The sequence below is a fragment of the Amblyomma maculatum genome, chromosome 6 (genome assembly GCF_055883805.1).
Source record: "Amblyomma maculatum isolate TAMU_Amacu chromosome 6, ASM5588380v1, whole genome shotgun sequence".
Lineage (NCBI taxonomy): Eukaryota > Metazoa > Arthropoda > Arachnida > Ixodida > Ixodidae > Amblyomma > Amblyomma maculatum.
In genome coordinates this window covers 42,327,486-42,342,032 of record NC_139349.1, presented here as the reverse complement: position 1 = coordinate 42,342,032, position 14,547 = coordinate 42,327,486, and the positions used below count along the sequence as shown (strand labels likewise).

The following is a 14,547-nucleotide window of genomic DNA, read 5'->3' as shown; positions in this document are numbered from 1 at the left end:
CTACTTTTTGCAGAATTTCGTATAACACGACACTTCTTGCGTTTTTGCGAAGACATGAAGACCAAAGAAAAGTTTCGTTCCGTCCCCTGGAATATGGATCTAGTACAACCAAGACACATGAGTTATATCGGAACGTGAAGTCCAGATGAATTCTTTGCCGTCTGGGAGTCGGCCAATCCCAAGTTAGCAGTAGAACTCGTGATGAAGCAATTTATGTTAACTGGCATATGCCACAACCTTTAACACTCTGCTCAGTGTCCTCCATGAGCTTAGGCTCGTCATCCCAAGGTGTCCTTCATGCAAAAGATGCAACACTTGTTCACACACCACAAGGTAATCACGGGATTTCCCTATGTAACACAGTGCTGATCCACAGACAGCTCATGTCGCCGAATGAAATAAATCATTAATTCATCATGCACACCATGACTTGAGACTACTCAGTCAACTTAAGGGCATTTCTGCATCTCGACAGCAAATAGCAATACTTCATCAACAACTGAAAAGCAATATGCATAATCTGAGACATCACTTTAATTTGATAAAGGTAAGTGTGAAAACCCGTTAGCATTATCAACATCTTGGCTTTTGTGATAAACCCAACGGTAATCATACGTGGCAAGTTGTAATAAGGCCCAGCGTTCCGTGTTGGCTGCTGTCATCACTCTTTCATTTCTGCTCCTAGCTGGAAATGGAAAATATTTAGTGGGAGTTGAGTAGAAGTTGAAATTATCATCTGGACACGATTTCTGGCACCATATTCCAGCTGGCAATACAAACATTTTTTTACTGGAATGCCATGCAAGAACGTCGTGTCTACTAACTCATCAAAATTCTTTTTGCTCCAAAAATGTTTTGGGTGCTTGGCCTGCAGTAGTTTGGCACCATGGGTGGCCTGGTCCAATTAGGTGAATGTAAAATAGTGCACCAGATGACATTTATGTGCAGGTCACTGGCAGTGCAAGTTGTTTTTTTTTTTGCACGGTGACTCGGGAATCGACGAGGAGCATGGTTTTTTTAAGCCTTGTGGCTTAACTGCAGCTTAGAATAAAATTTTTCAATAGCAGCAAATAAAAATAAAAAAGACGTTATGGATTAGAACAGGGAGAATTCATAACAGTCGTAACATTCGCGCCCCTCGCAGATGCTATGGCAATCCAAAAACATTAAGATGCCTGCTGTGACCAAACACAGCTTCGACAGTAGTGAGGCGTGTTGTCACAGACATAGTCAAGCCCACTTATAATGGCTGCAGTTATAACAAATGCTCGGTTATTATGAACAGAGGTGAAGCTATTGTCAAAATCTGTATTACAGCAATGGCACTGCATCTGTTAGAACAAATGCGAACGCAGTGGAAAATCGACCTTGCTGTCGAAAAATTTGCCCTTACGGCTAGGTATGATGACCTCCCTCAGGTTCTCTGCACTCCCCAGCTTATCTCCACATCTGTAGAAAAAAAATATGGGTGACGCAAACAGCAATAAAAATGGAGCACTGGAACTACTCAACACAGACATAGTCAAGCCCACTTATAACGGCTGAAGTAATAACAAACGCTCTGTTATTATGAACAGAGGTGAAGCTATTGTCAAAATGTGTATTACAGTAATGGCACTGCATCTCAGATATAATGAACAACCGCACCAACTCTGTTAGAACAAATGCGAACGCAGTGGAAAATCGACCTCGCTGTCGAAAAATTTGCCCTTTGGCTAGGCACGATGACTTCCCTCAGTTTCTCTGCTCCCCAGCTCATCCCCACATCTGCAGAAAAAATATGGACAACCCAAACAGCAATAAAAATGGAGCACTGGAACTGCATAACACCGGCTTACCGCGCGCCGACGAACGCTTCAACGTCACATGGTATGGCTAGCTGGCCCGGCTGGTCACGTGGCATGTGTCGATTCCCCAATCAGCACTGCGCCTTTTGTGCTGCTAGCATGAACAGAAAGCACACAGTTGATGCTTTACTCATTTGTACAGTCTTTACACTTGTGGTGCATATGATTTGCGCTGCTCTCGTCGATGCATCTTTAGAATTTTGCGGACAGTCAGACACTTTCGTCACAAGATTGTGAAGGCTGCGAATGCACCGAGTGTGATGGCAGACTGTGCTTCTAGTCCAACTTCAACTGCGAAAAGAAAGGCTGTCGACATTGGAACAAAGGCAGCTATTCTTGATAAACTTAATCATGGAACGAAAAGCTGCGGCTTGGTTGAGAAATGCGGTCTGTCAATGTTGACCATTTTGACAATTGACAAAGACAAGATTTTAAGTGCAAGCATAAACGCTGACTGGATGATGAGAAAGTGCCTTTGGAAATTGACTTGCACAAGTGTTGAAGATGCGTTGCTTAAATGGTTTGTTGATGCCCAGTCCCGATACATTGCCATCAGTGGTCCACAAATGCTTTCCAAGGCAAGAGAATTTGCTTTCCTGTTCGACTTTTGATTTCAGCCCGGGAGATGGGTGACTGCAACAGTTCATAGCTTGCCACTGAGTAATTTTCAAGATCATCGTGGGCTAAATAGCCTCAGTGAACATCGACAAGCTACACTCAGTGAGATGTGTACAACATAGATGAAACTGCACTCTTTTATCAGATGCTGCCGTTGAAAACCCATGCCTTGGATGGCAGTGACTGGCGGCTGCCATTTGTCATCGGGAAGTCTCGCAAGCCTCGGTACTTTGGAACTTATGCTCCAGTCCACTACAGACACAACAGAAAGGCTCGGATGAAGTGAGAATTATTTGCCGAGTGGCTGGTTGAATTCGACTATGACATGACAAAGGAAAACAGGGAGGGTCGACAGCTGTTGGGCACAGATTGTGCAGTGTTCCCTGATAGCGGTGACCACATTTTACCTGCCATCGAATGCGACCTGCAAGATCCAGCCACTAGACATGGGCATCATTCACGCGCTCAAGGATTCTTATTGGCGATGTGTAATCCAACGGACTAACGGATGCTGATAACAATGGAGAGACCATGCAGATGCTGGTTCCCTACTTCAGATCTTTGTTTGATGTTGGGAGAATGCTTAAGGCCTCTTGAACTGAGCTAACTGCAGAGAGCATCACTAATTGCTTTTGAAAGGCAGGGTTTATGAGCCTAGGAATGACATAGGAGGTTGTCGAACAGCCTCCCGATCTGTACACAAATAAATTTCTGGCAAGGCATTAACGCGAAGCTCGCAGTATCTAATTCTGCTTGGAACAGCTTTATGGGCTAGAATGATGATGCTGAGATAGCGGAGCCGTGCTCTTGAAGCCATAGAGGGTGAAGTGCGAGCAACCGAAAGCAAAAACTCCAACCAGGACATCGAGGAAGCTGACTTGCCACTAGTTGCCATGAGCACTTGAACAGTGGTTAGTTGCATCACGTCCTTGAAACAGTTTGTTCACAGCAAGGGCCTTGGAGAGGAACACATACCCTGGACTGGTTGGAAACCACAGTGATAGGGTGTACTTTCAAAAAGCAGACGCGGATAAGGCTTTTAAGAAATAAACACTTTCATGGATTGATCTTGTATTTTCGTCTATAAAATGAGAAGTCCACTTAATAGGAACTTTGGATATAACTAATGCAATCTGCCAGGTTCATTATAAATATGCTCGACCGTAGCACAAAACAAAATATGAAGGCCACTAAAGGAAAAATGTGCAGTAATAGAGAAGCTGAAGAGCATTAATTAGAATGAATGGTTGATTGAATAATGTGATGCACATTAGTAACCTGCAATTAGTGATTCATTATAGCACAATTCCAGGGATCAACACTGACAAAGAGAAGGACACAGTGCTATAATGAATCCTGAGCAACCATTCCATCTAGCCCACCTTCAAGTTTTTAAAAGTAATTAATGAAGCATAATTAAAGCATGGAAATGCACTTAAGGTAATGAAATGCAGAGAGTGCTTGAACTGAAGGTTGTGAGCGAGTAAGTAGTGACTTTTGACCTTTAATTAGGGGTCACTAATTGTTAAAGTGTAATTAGTAAGCAGAATGGCAAAAATGCACTGAAGATAATGAAATGCATGATACTTAACTGAGAGTAAACAATTAAGCAGTGACCATTTAATAATGGCTACTAGTTAGATCTAATTAGTGTGCAAAATTGTAAAGAGCACTGAAAGTTATGAAATTGGCAATTGAAGATTGAGTAATTATTAATTTATGAACTAAGCCAAATTAAACAATGTAGTGAACAACGGCTGACTGAAAGGTCTTGAATGGCAACATGTTGGGAAGGTGAGGCAGTCAGTCACAAATCTTTACTCGCAAAGATGACTTGAGCCCTAAGCAGGAAGTGGGTAGGTTACGTTAGGTGAAGGCAAGGGCATCGGACCCCGGAATGAAGGAGCGGAGAAATGGAAGAAGGAATCGACAGATGCCCCTCACTTCGCCCGTATGCGGTGTTCACCTATTTGTGCTGTGCTGGAAGTGTAGGAGAGGATGAGAAGGAAATAATATATGGTTACGGTGAACTAGCTCGTAGCATGGGGCTCATTTTGCCAGACTGTGGGGTTTACGTAGTTGATATTGTGCAGTTACGAAGCAGTGAATGAAGGCAAGGAAACGCACAAATCAGTGCCATATATTGTTGCAGAAAGTGCGTTTCAGGGCTTGATGGCAATTGGCTGGATGACAAGAATATAATTCTCTGGAATATCTTCTTGTGATGACTACCATATTTTGTACATTTTCCACATTATGAATGTTGCTGCTCTTATACATCACATGGGCATATAGGCTCAGTGCAGCCTTCTCTTAGTTTTTGTTTATGTGTGTTGACAACCTATGATATTACTTTGACTGTGCTTAATAAGACAAAAATCATGCGTGGTACTTTACTTAGATTACCCTATGAGAAATGGTTAACCAAACTACTCAAAGCAAAAATATGTAGCCTCGGGCCTAACCATAATTGCATGTCTCAAACAGGACCATGTGGACTGTGAAAGTCGTTTAAATTAATGGGGAGGGGGGGGGGGTCAGTTCGGAACAATTCCCCCCCCCCCCCCCAACCCACACACACACAAAAAAAAGAAAAACATTTGCATAACTATGTGATCTCCTCCCTCTGCACCTCCTTTCGGCCTTTTTTTTTTTTTTTTGCCCATTTTTTTCCCCTGCCCCCGAAAAATACTTCTGGATGCTACGCCAACCGCGTCCATATATGTCCTGAGTCAAAACGAGTGAATAAGCAGAGTTGGGAGTTAAAATTAATGAGCAAACTCGAGTCGTTATCGAGTCGAGATGCGTGAGCTGGAATGAGTGAGTCCATACGAGTGAGCCGCAACAATTAAGTGGTTAACTCGGGATGAGCCCAAGGGAGTTGTGAGTCTAAATGACGCTGGGTTCACGAGTTTGGCTTGCAGGCTGACCTATATAAGTTTTGTGAATGAGCCTAAGTGAGCATTCGTGGTTTTGGAAAGACGTATGCTTTCATGAGGCTGATATGAAGAAAAATTAAGTTCAAAATTTGAAAAATAAGAAAGCTGCGACATATAGTAATAATAATTAAAAAAAGGAACTGTGTCGCCCCAGCTACATAATAATTATTGGTCTACTCTTTTCAATCGTTTCACTTTTTTTTTTTTTTTTTTTTTCTTTCTCATGTGAGAGGCTGAAGAACTGTCAATATTATACCTTGGCCCAGCGCAGTGGAAGTGGTTACAGGATTCGACTGCTGGTTTCAAGTACGATTCTGGCCGCGGCGGCCGACTTTCTCTGGAGCGAAAAGTAAGGAGCCCATGCACTGTGTGATGCTATTCTACAGCACTATAGCGATGCCGTCGATAAATTTGAGGCAGGTGCGACGATCGGCCAAGGTGGCGGCGCAGGCCAACTGAATCCTCGACTAGAAAAAAACCGACCACCAAAGCTCCAAATGTATATTTCCCTCACCCCTTACGCCCTAGTTCTTTCTCACCAGAACAAATGTGTTTACTAAACTATAATACTTTGAATTCAGCTCTGGAGTGCAAAGGTATTAAGTTCAAACTGGGCGCCAAACAAACCAATCGGAACAGCACTTCTAGGTTGCCACCCTTCTATATTGCCACCTCGCATTCGCTGTGGAAAATCGGAGCTTTTTTCCATTTGTCCCTTTTCACGAGCATTTCCGGAGCAGAATAAAATACTAAATATTGCAGTTTTGATAAGCTTGGTCGTTGGAAATATTTTCGTCTTCATCGCAGGGACGGCAGGGACGGGGCATCTCCTTCGCGAAGAGGTGCTGCCTCAAAACTGAATAGAGCTTGCTAATCACGTCATGTCACTTTACTAATTTTATTCTGTAGCCACAAAATTTAAGTAATACTTTTCAGACAACAAGGTTATTGCGCATTGGAAAATGACCTTTAATTGCACTAGTTTTACATTGTGACAGGTGCCTCCGCTCTCCGACAGGGGCCAAACAGAAGGTAGGAAGTAAAATTTTTGTGCAGTAGTTGTGGAGGTTCGTCTTGTGTTTATCCGTGGAATTAAGTTTATGCTGTCTCGTAAGTATTGTTTTTGAGTAATCAGGCATACTTGTGCTTGTTTTGACGCTTTATAGGCTGCTAACTTATTTCATGATCGCTCAGCAGTTACTTGCACAAAAAAATCCATCCGCCATTTTTACTGTGCACAAGGCTGTTGTCAAAAATGAGCGGACCCTGTGGAGCGCATATTTCACTCAAAATTGGCTAGAATAAACCACGAGAGTCTCTTCCAAGGTGGGAAATCCTTTGAAATTAATACTGCTACTGCATTTTGTGTATTACCCTATGCGAATTTATTTTGTTAACTCGTGCCGCGTGCGGGGGCACCAGCAGGCAAATTCTGCTCGATGTCTCATAAAGGCGGTGTAGATGCGTGTGGTCATTGTGCAGACGGTAGACGCGGATAAGCACCTACGGTATTAAGCCGCGTTTGATATCATTCTTGGCGTTTAACGTGGTATGAGTCACATTCACGTGGATTGCACGGTTTGGGAAACCTGTTTCAAAGGTTTGGCGCAGCGCTGTTTTTTGTGGTACAGTGACCTTCCTTGGCGCGTCGAAATCCATACTCAGCCTTCGATAATGTAACGTCTGTCCGTTGATGTTTAGCTCATCAGCCTACACTATTGCTGTTTGCCGCTTCTCCCTCTAGCCGCCACAGCCGAGGCCTGTATCCGCGTCGGCGCAAACAATGACCGTGTTACGCGACAACTCTGGAAGTGGCCTAGATTTGACCGCTGACCGTGGAGGGTCAGCCTAAAAGCATTACATCCAGCTAAACAGACTAGTATTTCTCCCTTTTTCGTACATTCCCGCAGGAGTTTACATGGCCCGAATTGTTAATGACGTCGGGAAGCAGACAGCCTTGTTGTGAACAGCATGTTTTTGCGACGCACTTCGAAAGCGACACATAATTCAGACGATCTTTTGTTGACGAGCGTTCCTGTCAGGCGTAACTTCTACAGTCACTTTGTTGTGCGAATGCGGCGTTCCGCCTGTTTTGCGAAGTTCAGTTCGATTTAAATGCTTTATTTGATACCGCAACCGTTACTGACGAAACTACTCATCTTCAGGTGGCTTTCGCGTCTAGCACCGCGTGGCATTTACTGTAATCGAGTTCATTTCTTCAGTACGCATAGTGTTTTCTTTCTCTGCCATTGCTGAATTCGGGAAGGGTTGCATGGTAATCGCAATGTGTGCATTTAATATGGATCATGCATTCTTGTAGTGTTATGATTACAACTGTTATGATTGCAACTTGTAATGACTTTGGTAGCTTAGTGTTCAAGAATGGGTAAAATGTCCAGTCTGCTATTCGTGGATGGTTGTGATTGTTATAAATACCTGATGGGGGGGGGGGGGGGGGGGGGGGGAGAGTTGTTAAATAGAACACATTTAGATGCAGTAAATTGAACCTCTGTATCTTGTACTACATTAGTGCTTGCAGTACTCCAGCCTACGTTATGAAGTTAGAAAACAGGATATAGTAGTTTACATCATATCTAGTGGTTTTGTATAGTTGTTTTTGTTGATTTACAGGGGTCGCTGAGCTACTGTACTGGTGGCATAATACAATATAAATTTTCATTTTATAATTGTATTCCAGATACATCACATCCATGACCAGCACCATCGCACCTGAGAGGTATGTGCCCAGAGCATTTCTGCCTTGAAAAGGGGCAGGGCTTGTTTTGCTTGAGAAGAACAAGGTACATAATCTAGGTGTTTTAATTTCTCTTGCCTTAGTTCATTGCACTTGTGTGCATATCAAAGCATTGTTGCTTGGTGCAGAGGTGTTTACTCACACTTGCTGTGTCGTAAACTGTTCTTAGCTGATAAGGCTAACTTTGTAGCCTTTTGCAGCATAGATGTTACACTTCATTGTCAAGGCTATAATTTCAAGGTAGGCATAGCGGTAGCTCTTCACTGCTAGAGGGGAATGTAATTGCAGTGGCAAAATTTGCAAGCTATCTAAGCCAGCATTTCATTGGATGCAATAGGGGCGCTGTGGCTTCAGTATCCTGCTGGCAGGTAAGGAGTTCGGGATTGAACCTTGGCAGTAGTAGCTGCATCTTGAAAGGGGTGAAATGCAAAATCAACTGCATGGTGTTTTGTGTTGGCGTGGATTAAGCCCAGACTGCCCTGAAATAATGCAGGTGTTCTCCTTTATTGCATCTTTCACAGTTGGTGTACAGTATCAGGACGTGAAATTCCGTATAGATATCTTGTAGCATCACGGGTGTCATCTTTTGGTACTGCGGCTAGCTTCCATAGTGTACGTGGAAACCAGGGCGGGGAGAGGATCAGCAAAGTGCCTAGGTTTTTCTGTGCTTCGTGGTCTCTGAAATGGTTGCCTCTTTGGTGTCAGTGCAAGTTGGGAGTCTACCATCGCCTTGTTTACTTTTTTTTTTTTTTATGGTGGAAATATTTAAATCTCGAGCACGCAGTTCCTTGTGTTAGCTGGCTCTTATACTTGTATGAGAGACAAGAAGTTTTTAATAGGTTTCTTTCTTTTTGCTTAGCGTGAGCTATCAGTTTTGATTATTTTTCATTTGTGAAAAGCCAGAACAGGAGGATGACTTCACTGATACTTCTCTGTTGCTCTGAATTTAGTTGAATAACCGTGGATGTGAAGACATTATCGGGGGACTTCTGGTGCTGCTGCATGCGATAGAAAACATTGCAACATGAACTTTCCTGGTGTACACTTTTTGCCTGTCCAGGAGCGGTTACTAACACTGTAGCAAACGTAACGAAGCAAGCAAAGTTTGTTGGTAGATGGGACTGTATGTTTCCTCGCACAGCGAGTGACGTGTGGTTTCGTTGCGTCCTCAGGAGAGCCGACTAGAGGTTGGGCCAGAGCCGGTCACAATGGCATCCGGCAGCCAATCAGTGCGGGCCCAGAACAGCCACGGGCTGAAGCAAATCGACTTGGACCAGATATGGGGCGACCTGCGCGAGGGCATCGAACAAGTCTACACCAACAAGCAGGACAATATGTCCAAGACTCGGTACATGCAGCTGTACACGTATCCTTTTGTCTTACCTATCATCTCTCGTATTGTGGCTGTGTTTTGGACGTGCACAGTTTTCTGCCATACTATGTAATAATGTATTGGGAGCAAGCATTCTGTGGGTGCATCTTATAGTAATACTGATCTTTTTTGCTTCCGGTGCTTTCCTTCCCAGGAGTCATCCTGGCGTTGGAAGTGTATTCATGGAAAGCAGAGGCGTAGCTAAGGAGGGGGTGTTCCCCCATCCCCTGAAATTTTCTGTTAGCTGCATCTCCCCATCCTTTCAGATTTCTTTCCCCAAACTTTTTCTTTGACCAGTGGCGTATAGCATCCTCCCCCCCTTCGAAAAATATTTCTAGCTATGCCACTGATGGAAAGGGCCACAAGAGCACTGCTGGTCATTTGTATAATGCTTGATGATAGGCCAGTCTCGTGCAGTCATGTCATCTTTTTGCCTGTTTTTTTTTTTATGGTTTAATCCTAGCATGGTCCCCTTCATTTGTTTAGTGGTAGTTTTTCATACACTCACTGATGCAGCAAAAGCCACCACCGTCTTGCATCAGAAGCCGTTGAGAATGGGAGGCGATGAAAAAATGCCAACAGTGGGCTGTCATGGCTCAGTCATGTTTGGTGACCTTGTACGGTTCTGTTTTTTTTGTGGGCCGTGTTCCTTGACCGTTGGGATGTTGCACAGCCATGTCTATGACTACTGCACCAGTGTACACCAAGGAGGCACGCGAACACCGACGGCAAAGGCCAAGAAGAACCAACCTGTCGGCGGTGCCCAATTTGTCGGATATGAGCTGTACAAGCGGCTGAAGGAGTTCCTGAAGAACTACCTTTGTGCCCTCCTCAGAGTGAGTACTTGTTTTTATCCATAGACTTCGTGGTTACAATTACTATCAGCATCAGCTGCAGTAAAGTAGCTTTTCTACTCTATTTGGATGGATTCCCCTCCTCTTGCCGCTCTTGAGTGAACCAAATTGTGTGCATAATTGATGCACCATTTTTGCTTTTCTATTAAAATGTTCGTTCTGACACGCTTGGTAACAAGATGTTGAATCCATTCTTCACCGCGGGGTACGGCTGTGTGCGCGTGTGTTGTGTGTTGTGGTCGGTGGGTGGCGCGAGAGAGGGACGCTCGTGCGCGTGCTCCCTTCAAGTGTAAGAGACACTCAGCGTTTACGGAGCAGTGCGGTGCATAGTTCATGGAGACGCCCTCCGAACAGTGTCCATGGTGAGTGCAATTTGGAGAATTAAAATTCATGTTGTCGTTGTTTCAAAAAGTTCTCCTTAACGTCATGGAATAACGAACACAAGATGGCAGCAAAACTTTGTACTATACAGTACCGGGCCAGTAAAGACACACTCCTTTGCACATGCAGTGGGCCGGAAAGGAATTTGATTTTGCTTTGAAGTCGAATATTTTTTACCTTGGATCTTGTATTTTGCACTTCAGCATTCTCTTCTTGAATCTTCATAGTGAGTGTTCAGACTGACACTTGTACGAATTTCGTACGTTGGGTATTGAAAAATCGGCTGCAACTGTTTTTTTTTTAGACAAAGAGAAAGAGGTAACAATAATTGCCACCACTCAAACCCACACTACATAAGAAGCCTTCCTTCACAGCTTTCGGGGCTGCATAGTGAGGCCTCCCAGGTTTCTATTGTGCTTGTGCTGCTATACAATGCTTTGCAGGTCCACACCAGGCATACCTTATATACTGTCTTTTTGCAAAACATTTTTTTAAAGAGAACCAGACTAAGAAAAGCCCTTGCCTGCAATTTTTTTTACTGAACATGCGGGCTGCTGCGGGGAATTCCATTCTACTGAGCCTGTAATGCTCTGTGACTTCTCGATAGGTTTTCAGACCATCATTCTATCTCCTCTAAAGATAAGTGAGCCCTGGGGGCCGAATAGGAAGTAAGGCTGCAAGGGACTTATGGGCTTCCTCGTTTCTTATCAGGCCATGATGCATGGGTGCCCAGATAAGCAAGAGTCGCTCCGGAGGTCCCTGTGCTCTGTTTATCAGATTTCAGCGGTCATAACCCTTCCTTTTTTGTGCAGTATCGACAGTGCAGCAGCATATGTTTACATATAGTGTCTTCCCTCCCCCCCCCCCCCCCTTTTTTTTTTTTCAAAACCGTGCATCTTTTTTATCGTGGTTTATGCTTGCTTGTCACAGCGCATCTTATAATGCAAAAAGGAGATATTTATATATATAGCATAAGTTGAAAAGGGGCACTCCCTTCACATTGCTAAGGTTAGGGGCATGGAGGAAGGAAAGAACTTAGAAGAGGCCCTGACATCATTTTTTTGAAGCCGGCACGGCCGCGCCGCGACCGGACGCTGCAACGTCTCTTCCTTCTTTACCCTCCGCATTCTCTTTCTCCGCGATGCTCACGTACCTAGGGCCCTTAGCAACGCTGTTGCTAGTGGCCCGAGTTTTCATAACAACAGCGTCGCCGTTGCCAATTGCCTGACTGGGCTAACCCTAAATTTTGACGTCACTTCCGCCACACTTCCTCCAATGCATTGGGAATGGCAAGGGCCTCTCCTAAGTTGTTTCCTTCCTCCATGGTTAGGGGCCACAATTTGCAGACGCTGCTAGAGAATCTTGCATTTGTCAGCATCAGAGAAACAAAACTATATAATAATTCAGTGTGGTCTGGCTAACCAATTTGGTGCAAAGAACTGATGCATGAGGTGACGAGTGTTCTATGCTGCAGTAAATATAATTAATTGGCCTACGCAGAAATAAATTGCTTTTCGTGAATCTGCATCTCTTAGATGTTTGTCCATAACCGTACTCTGGTGTACCAGAAGTGCAAGTGGATAGTATTGTATCCCAGCCGCCATGTTGCACTGTCATTCAACAGGATGGTGGTCACGGAGTCCTTTCTGCTTTAGGTTATCGGTACCCCTATCACACGGGCATTTCGAAAGCCTTCAAACTGATAGTAAAAGGCCTTTGAGCTTTTCTGTACGGGTGGCCTGGAGTCAGTAGTCTATTGAATCAGTGGTGAAGCTCAGAACTCTGCCAAGATCTTGAAGGCCTTCAAGCAATGGCAGCGTGCACTCTTGGATGCTGGGCGAGGATGCGGAGTGCTCGTTGAACATGCTGAGGAATGAAATCAGAAGAATGCTTTCACTGAAAAATCATAGATCTTCGCGATATACAACTTAGACTTAGAAAAAAAAAAAGGCCGTCTTGGCTTCTAAGCACTGTAGCAAGTAAGTACCTTTGTTGTCGGTGGTACAAGAACTTTCGAAAAGTGCATGAAGGCCATAGGGCACCATGAAAGAACAGTGTTCATTTCAAGAGTTAATGATATTAGTGTAACAAATAATTTTTGTTTTTAAGCTCCTTGATGTTGAAATGGTAAGCTAATTGCTTGCATGTCTGCAAAATTATTAGGGTCGATGGTGGTGCCACAACAGCTTGGTATGAAATGATAGAAATCACTTGGCGGCGGTTGAGGTTGCCTTGTAACAGCGGCGTAACTCCAAATTCGATCAGGACGTTTGACTCAGTGGTCTTTGAAAGTGGCCTTGTGTCAGGGGTATCGAACAGCTGGCACTAAAACTGTCAAATTCAGTTTTTTGAGCGACAAATGCACATTTTCGAGCTGGACATAACCGAAATGTAACCAAAAAATGCCGTTGAATTGATTTTTGGGGAGTGCAAATTGTTGGCATTTTCCTCGAGTTTTATTACACGAATGCCTTGAGTTTTACTAAACTAATGAATGAGGGGGAGCTAGGACCGTATTAAGGCAAAGGTATTAAGGTATTAAGGACCGTATTAAGGCCTTTCTGGCTCATGGGCTGCGGATTCGCTCTTAGAAAGTGTCCGCTGGAAATGTTCGCACGAACTGACGCTTGAAAAAGAAAAAAAAAAATCTGTCCACCGGGAATTGAACCACTATCCTTCCGATTCACAGCAGAGTGGCAAACCACTACTCCGGAATACCTGCCTCATGAGAAACCGATCGTAATTTTCCTCTTCTAGCCTGAGCATGATAGTAGCAATGATAATACCGCGATATGATAATAATGGTAGTAGCGGTGCATCTGGTTGATAATGATGATAGTAAGGGTGACAGTGACGATGCAGTTAGTGAAAACAGACCATTAAAGTGCCTTTTGCCATTTCCTCTCTTCAGCAGACTTAAGTGCAGTCTTGTAACCTTTTTCATTTTTTGTCACTTGCAGTGGTGGAACTGCTGCGCCAATTGCGCCAAACTGCGCGAAATCAGAAATCCTGCTACATGCTGCTACAAAACCGATTTTTTACCTACTTTGCGCCATGCCTGCGCCAAAAGTCGCTGAATAACTGTCGTGAAACCAAACCTGACATTTGCTGGCAACACTGTGCAAGGCAGAATAATGTTTTTGTGGGTCCTGGGTAGACAATCACGTGACACAAAATTGACGTTTGTCTACATCACTTCTGCGTGTCCTGCCAGTGTTCCTTTTTTTTTTCGATCTAGGTTGAAAGGAGGTGCTGGCGGGCTCCCCGTCTAAGGGTCGAAGCACGTTCAACCGCGCGACGGCTTCGAGCTACCCCGGTGCTCGCTTAATGTGTGTGTGTGTGTGTGTGTGTGTGGGGGGGGGGGGGGGGGGGGGGCGCACAAAGTATGTGCGAGCAGGCTGGCCAATGCAGTATGCACGCTTGCTGCCTTTTTGTTATTGTTTTTTCGTACCAGTGAGGTAGGGGCAGTGATGTCCTGAGTAGCAGCGGAGGGAATGCTAAGGATTTGTGTGCGCGCACTGGGCTCTGTTGGCTGCTTTTGTACCTTAAGTTCAACCCCATACGTGGAACATCTTGTATAATTTCAAAGCTTAATTCCGAACGTCAACGTTTACACACTCTTTAGAAGATTATCTCAGCATAGGCAGTTATTTTTGTTCACTACAAAACTGCATATGTGTGGGCGCGCGCATGTGCAAATAACTCATGCGCAGGTATCAGTATATTTGCAGCCCCGCTTAGGGTCAGTAAGTACCCTTGGACGTTTTCATTACAATGAGGA

General features: G+C 44.2%; 1 protein-coding gene across 8 annotated transcripts in view; it reads left to right on the top strand.

Annotated features, from left to right (window-relative positions):
- The first annotated feature begins 6,271 nt into the window (after window positions 1–6,271).
- The window catches only part of Cul1 (cullin 1), a 68,768-nt gene continuing 60,492 nt past the window's right edge, over window positions 6,272–14,547 (top strand). Inside the window, exons 1-4 of one of the 8 annotated variants that reach the window (XM_084606529.1) lie at window positions 6,272–6,436; window positions 8,103–8,205; window positions 9,332–9,525; window positions 10,205–10,367. In XM_084606529.1, the coding sequence (XP_084462655.1) occupies window positions 9,368–9,525; window positions 10,205–10,367 (321 nt within the window). In that variant the 5' untranslated portion in view covers window positions 6,272–6,436; window positions 8,103–8,205; window positions 9,332–9,367. Of the gene's footprint in view, window positions 6,515–6,592; window positions 6,731–6,888; window positions 7,005–8,102; window positions 8,206–9,331; window positions 9,526–10,204; window positions 10,368–14,547 lie in introns of those variants that run through there. The other 7 variants (XM_084606525.1, XM_084606523.1, XM_084606524.1 and 4 more) reach the window with 7 other exon arrangements.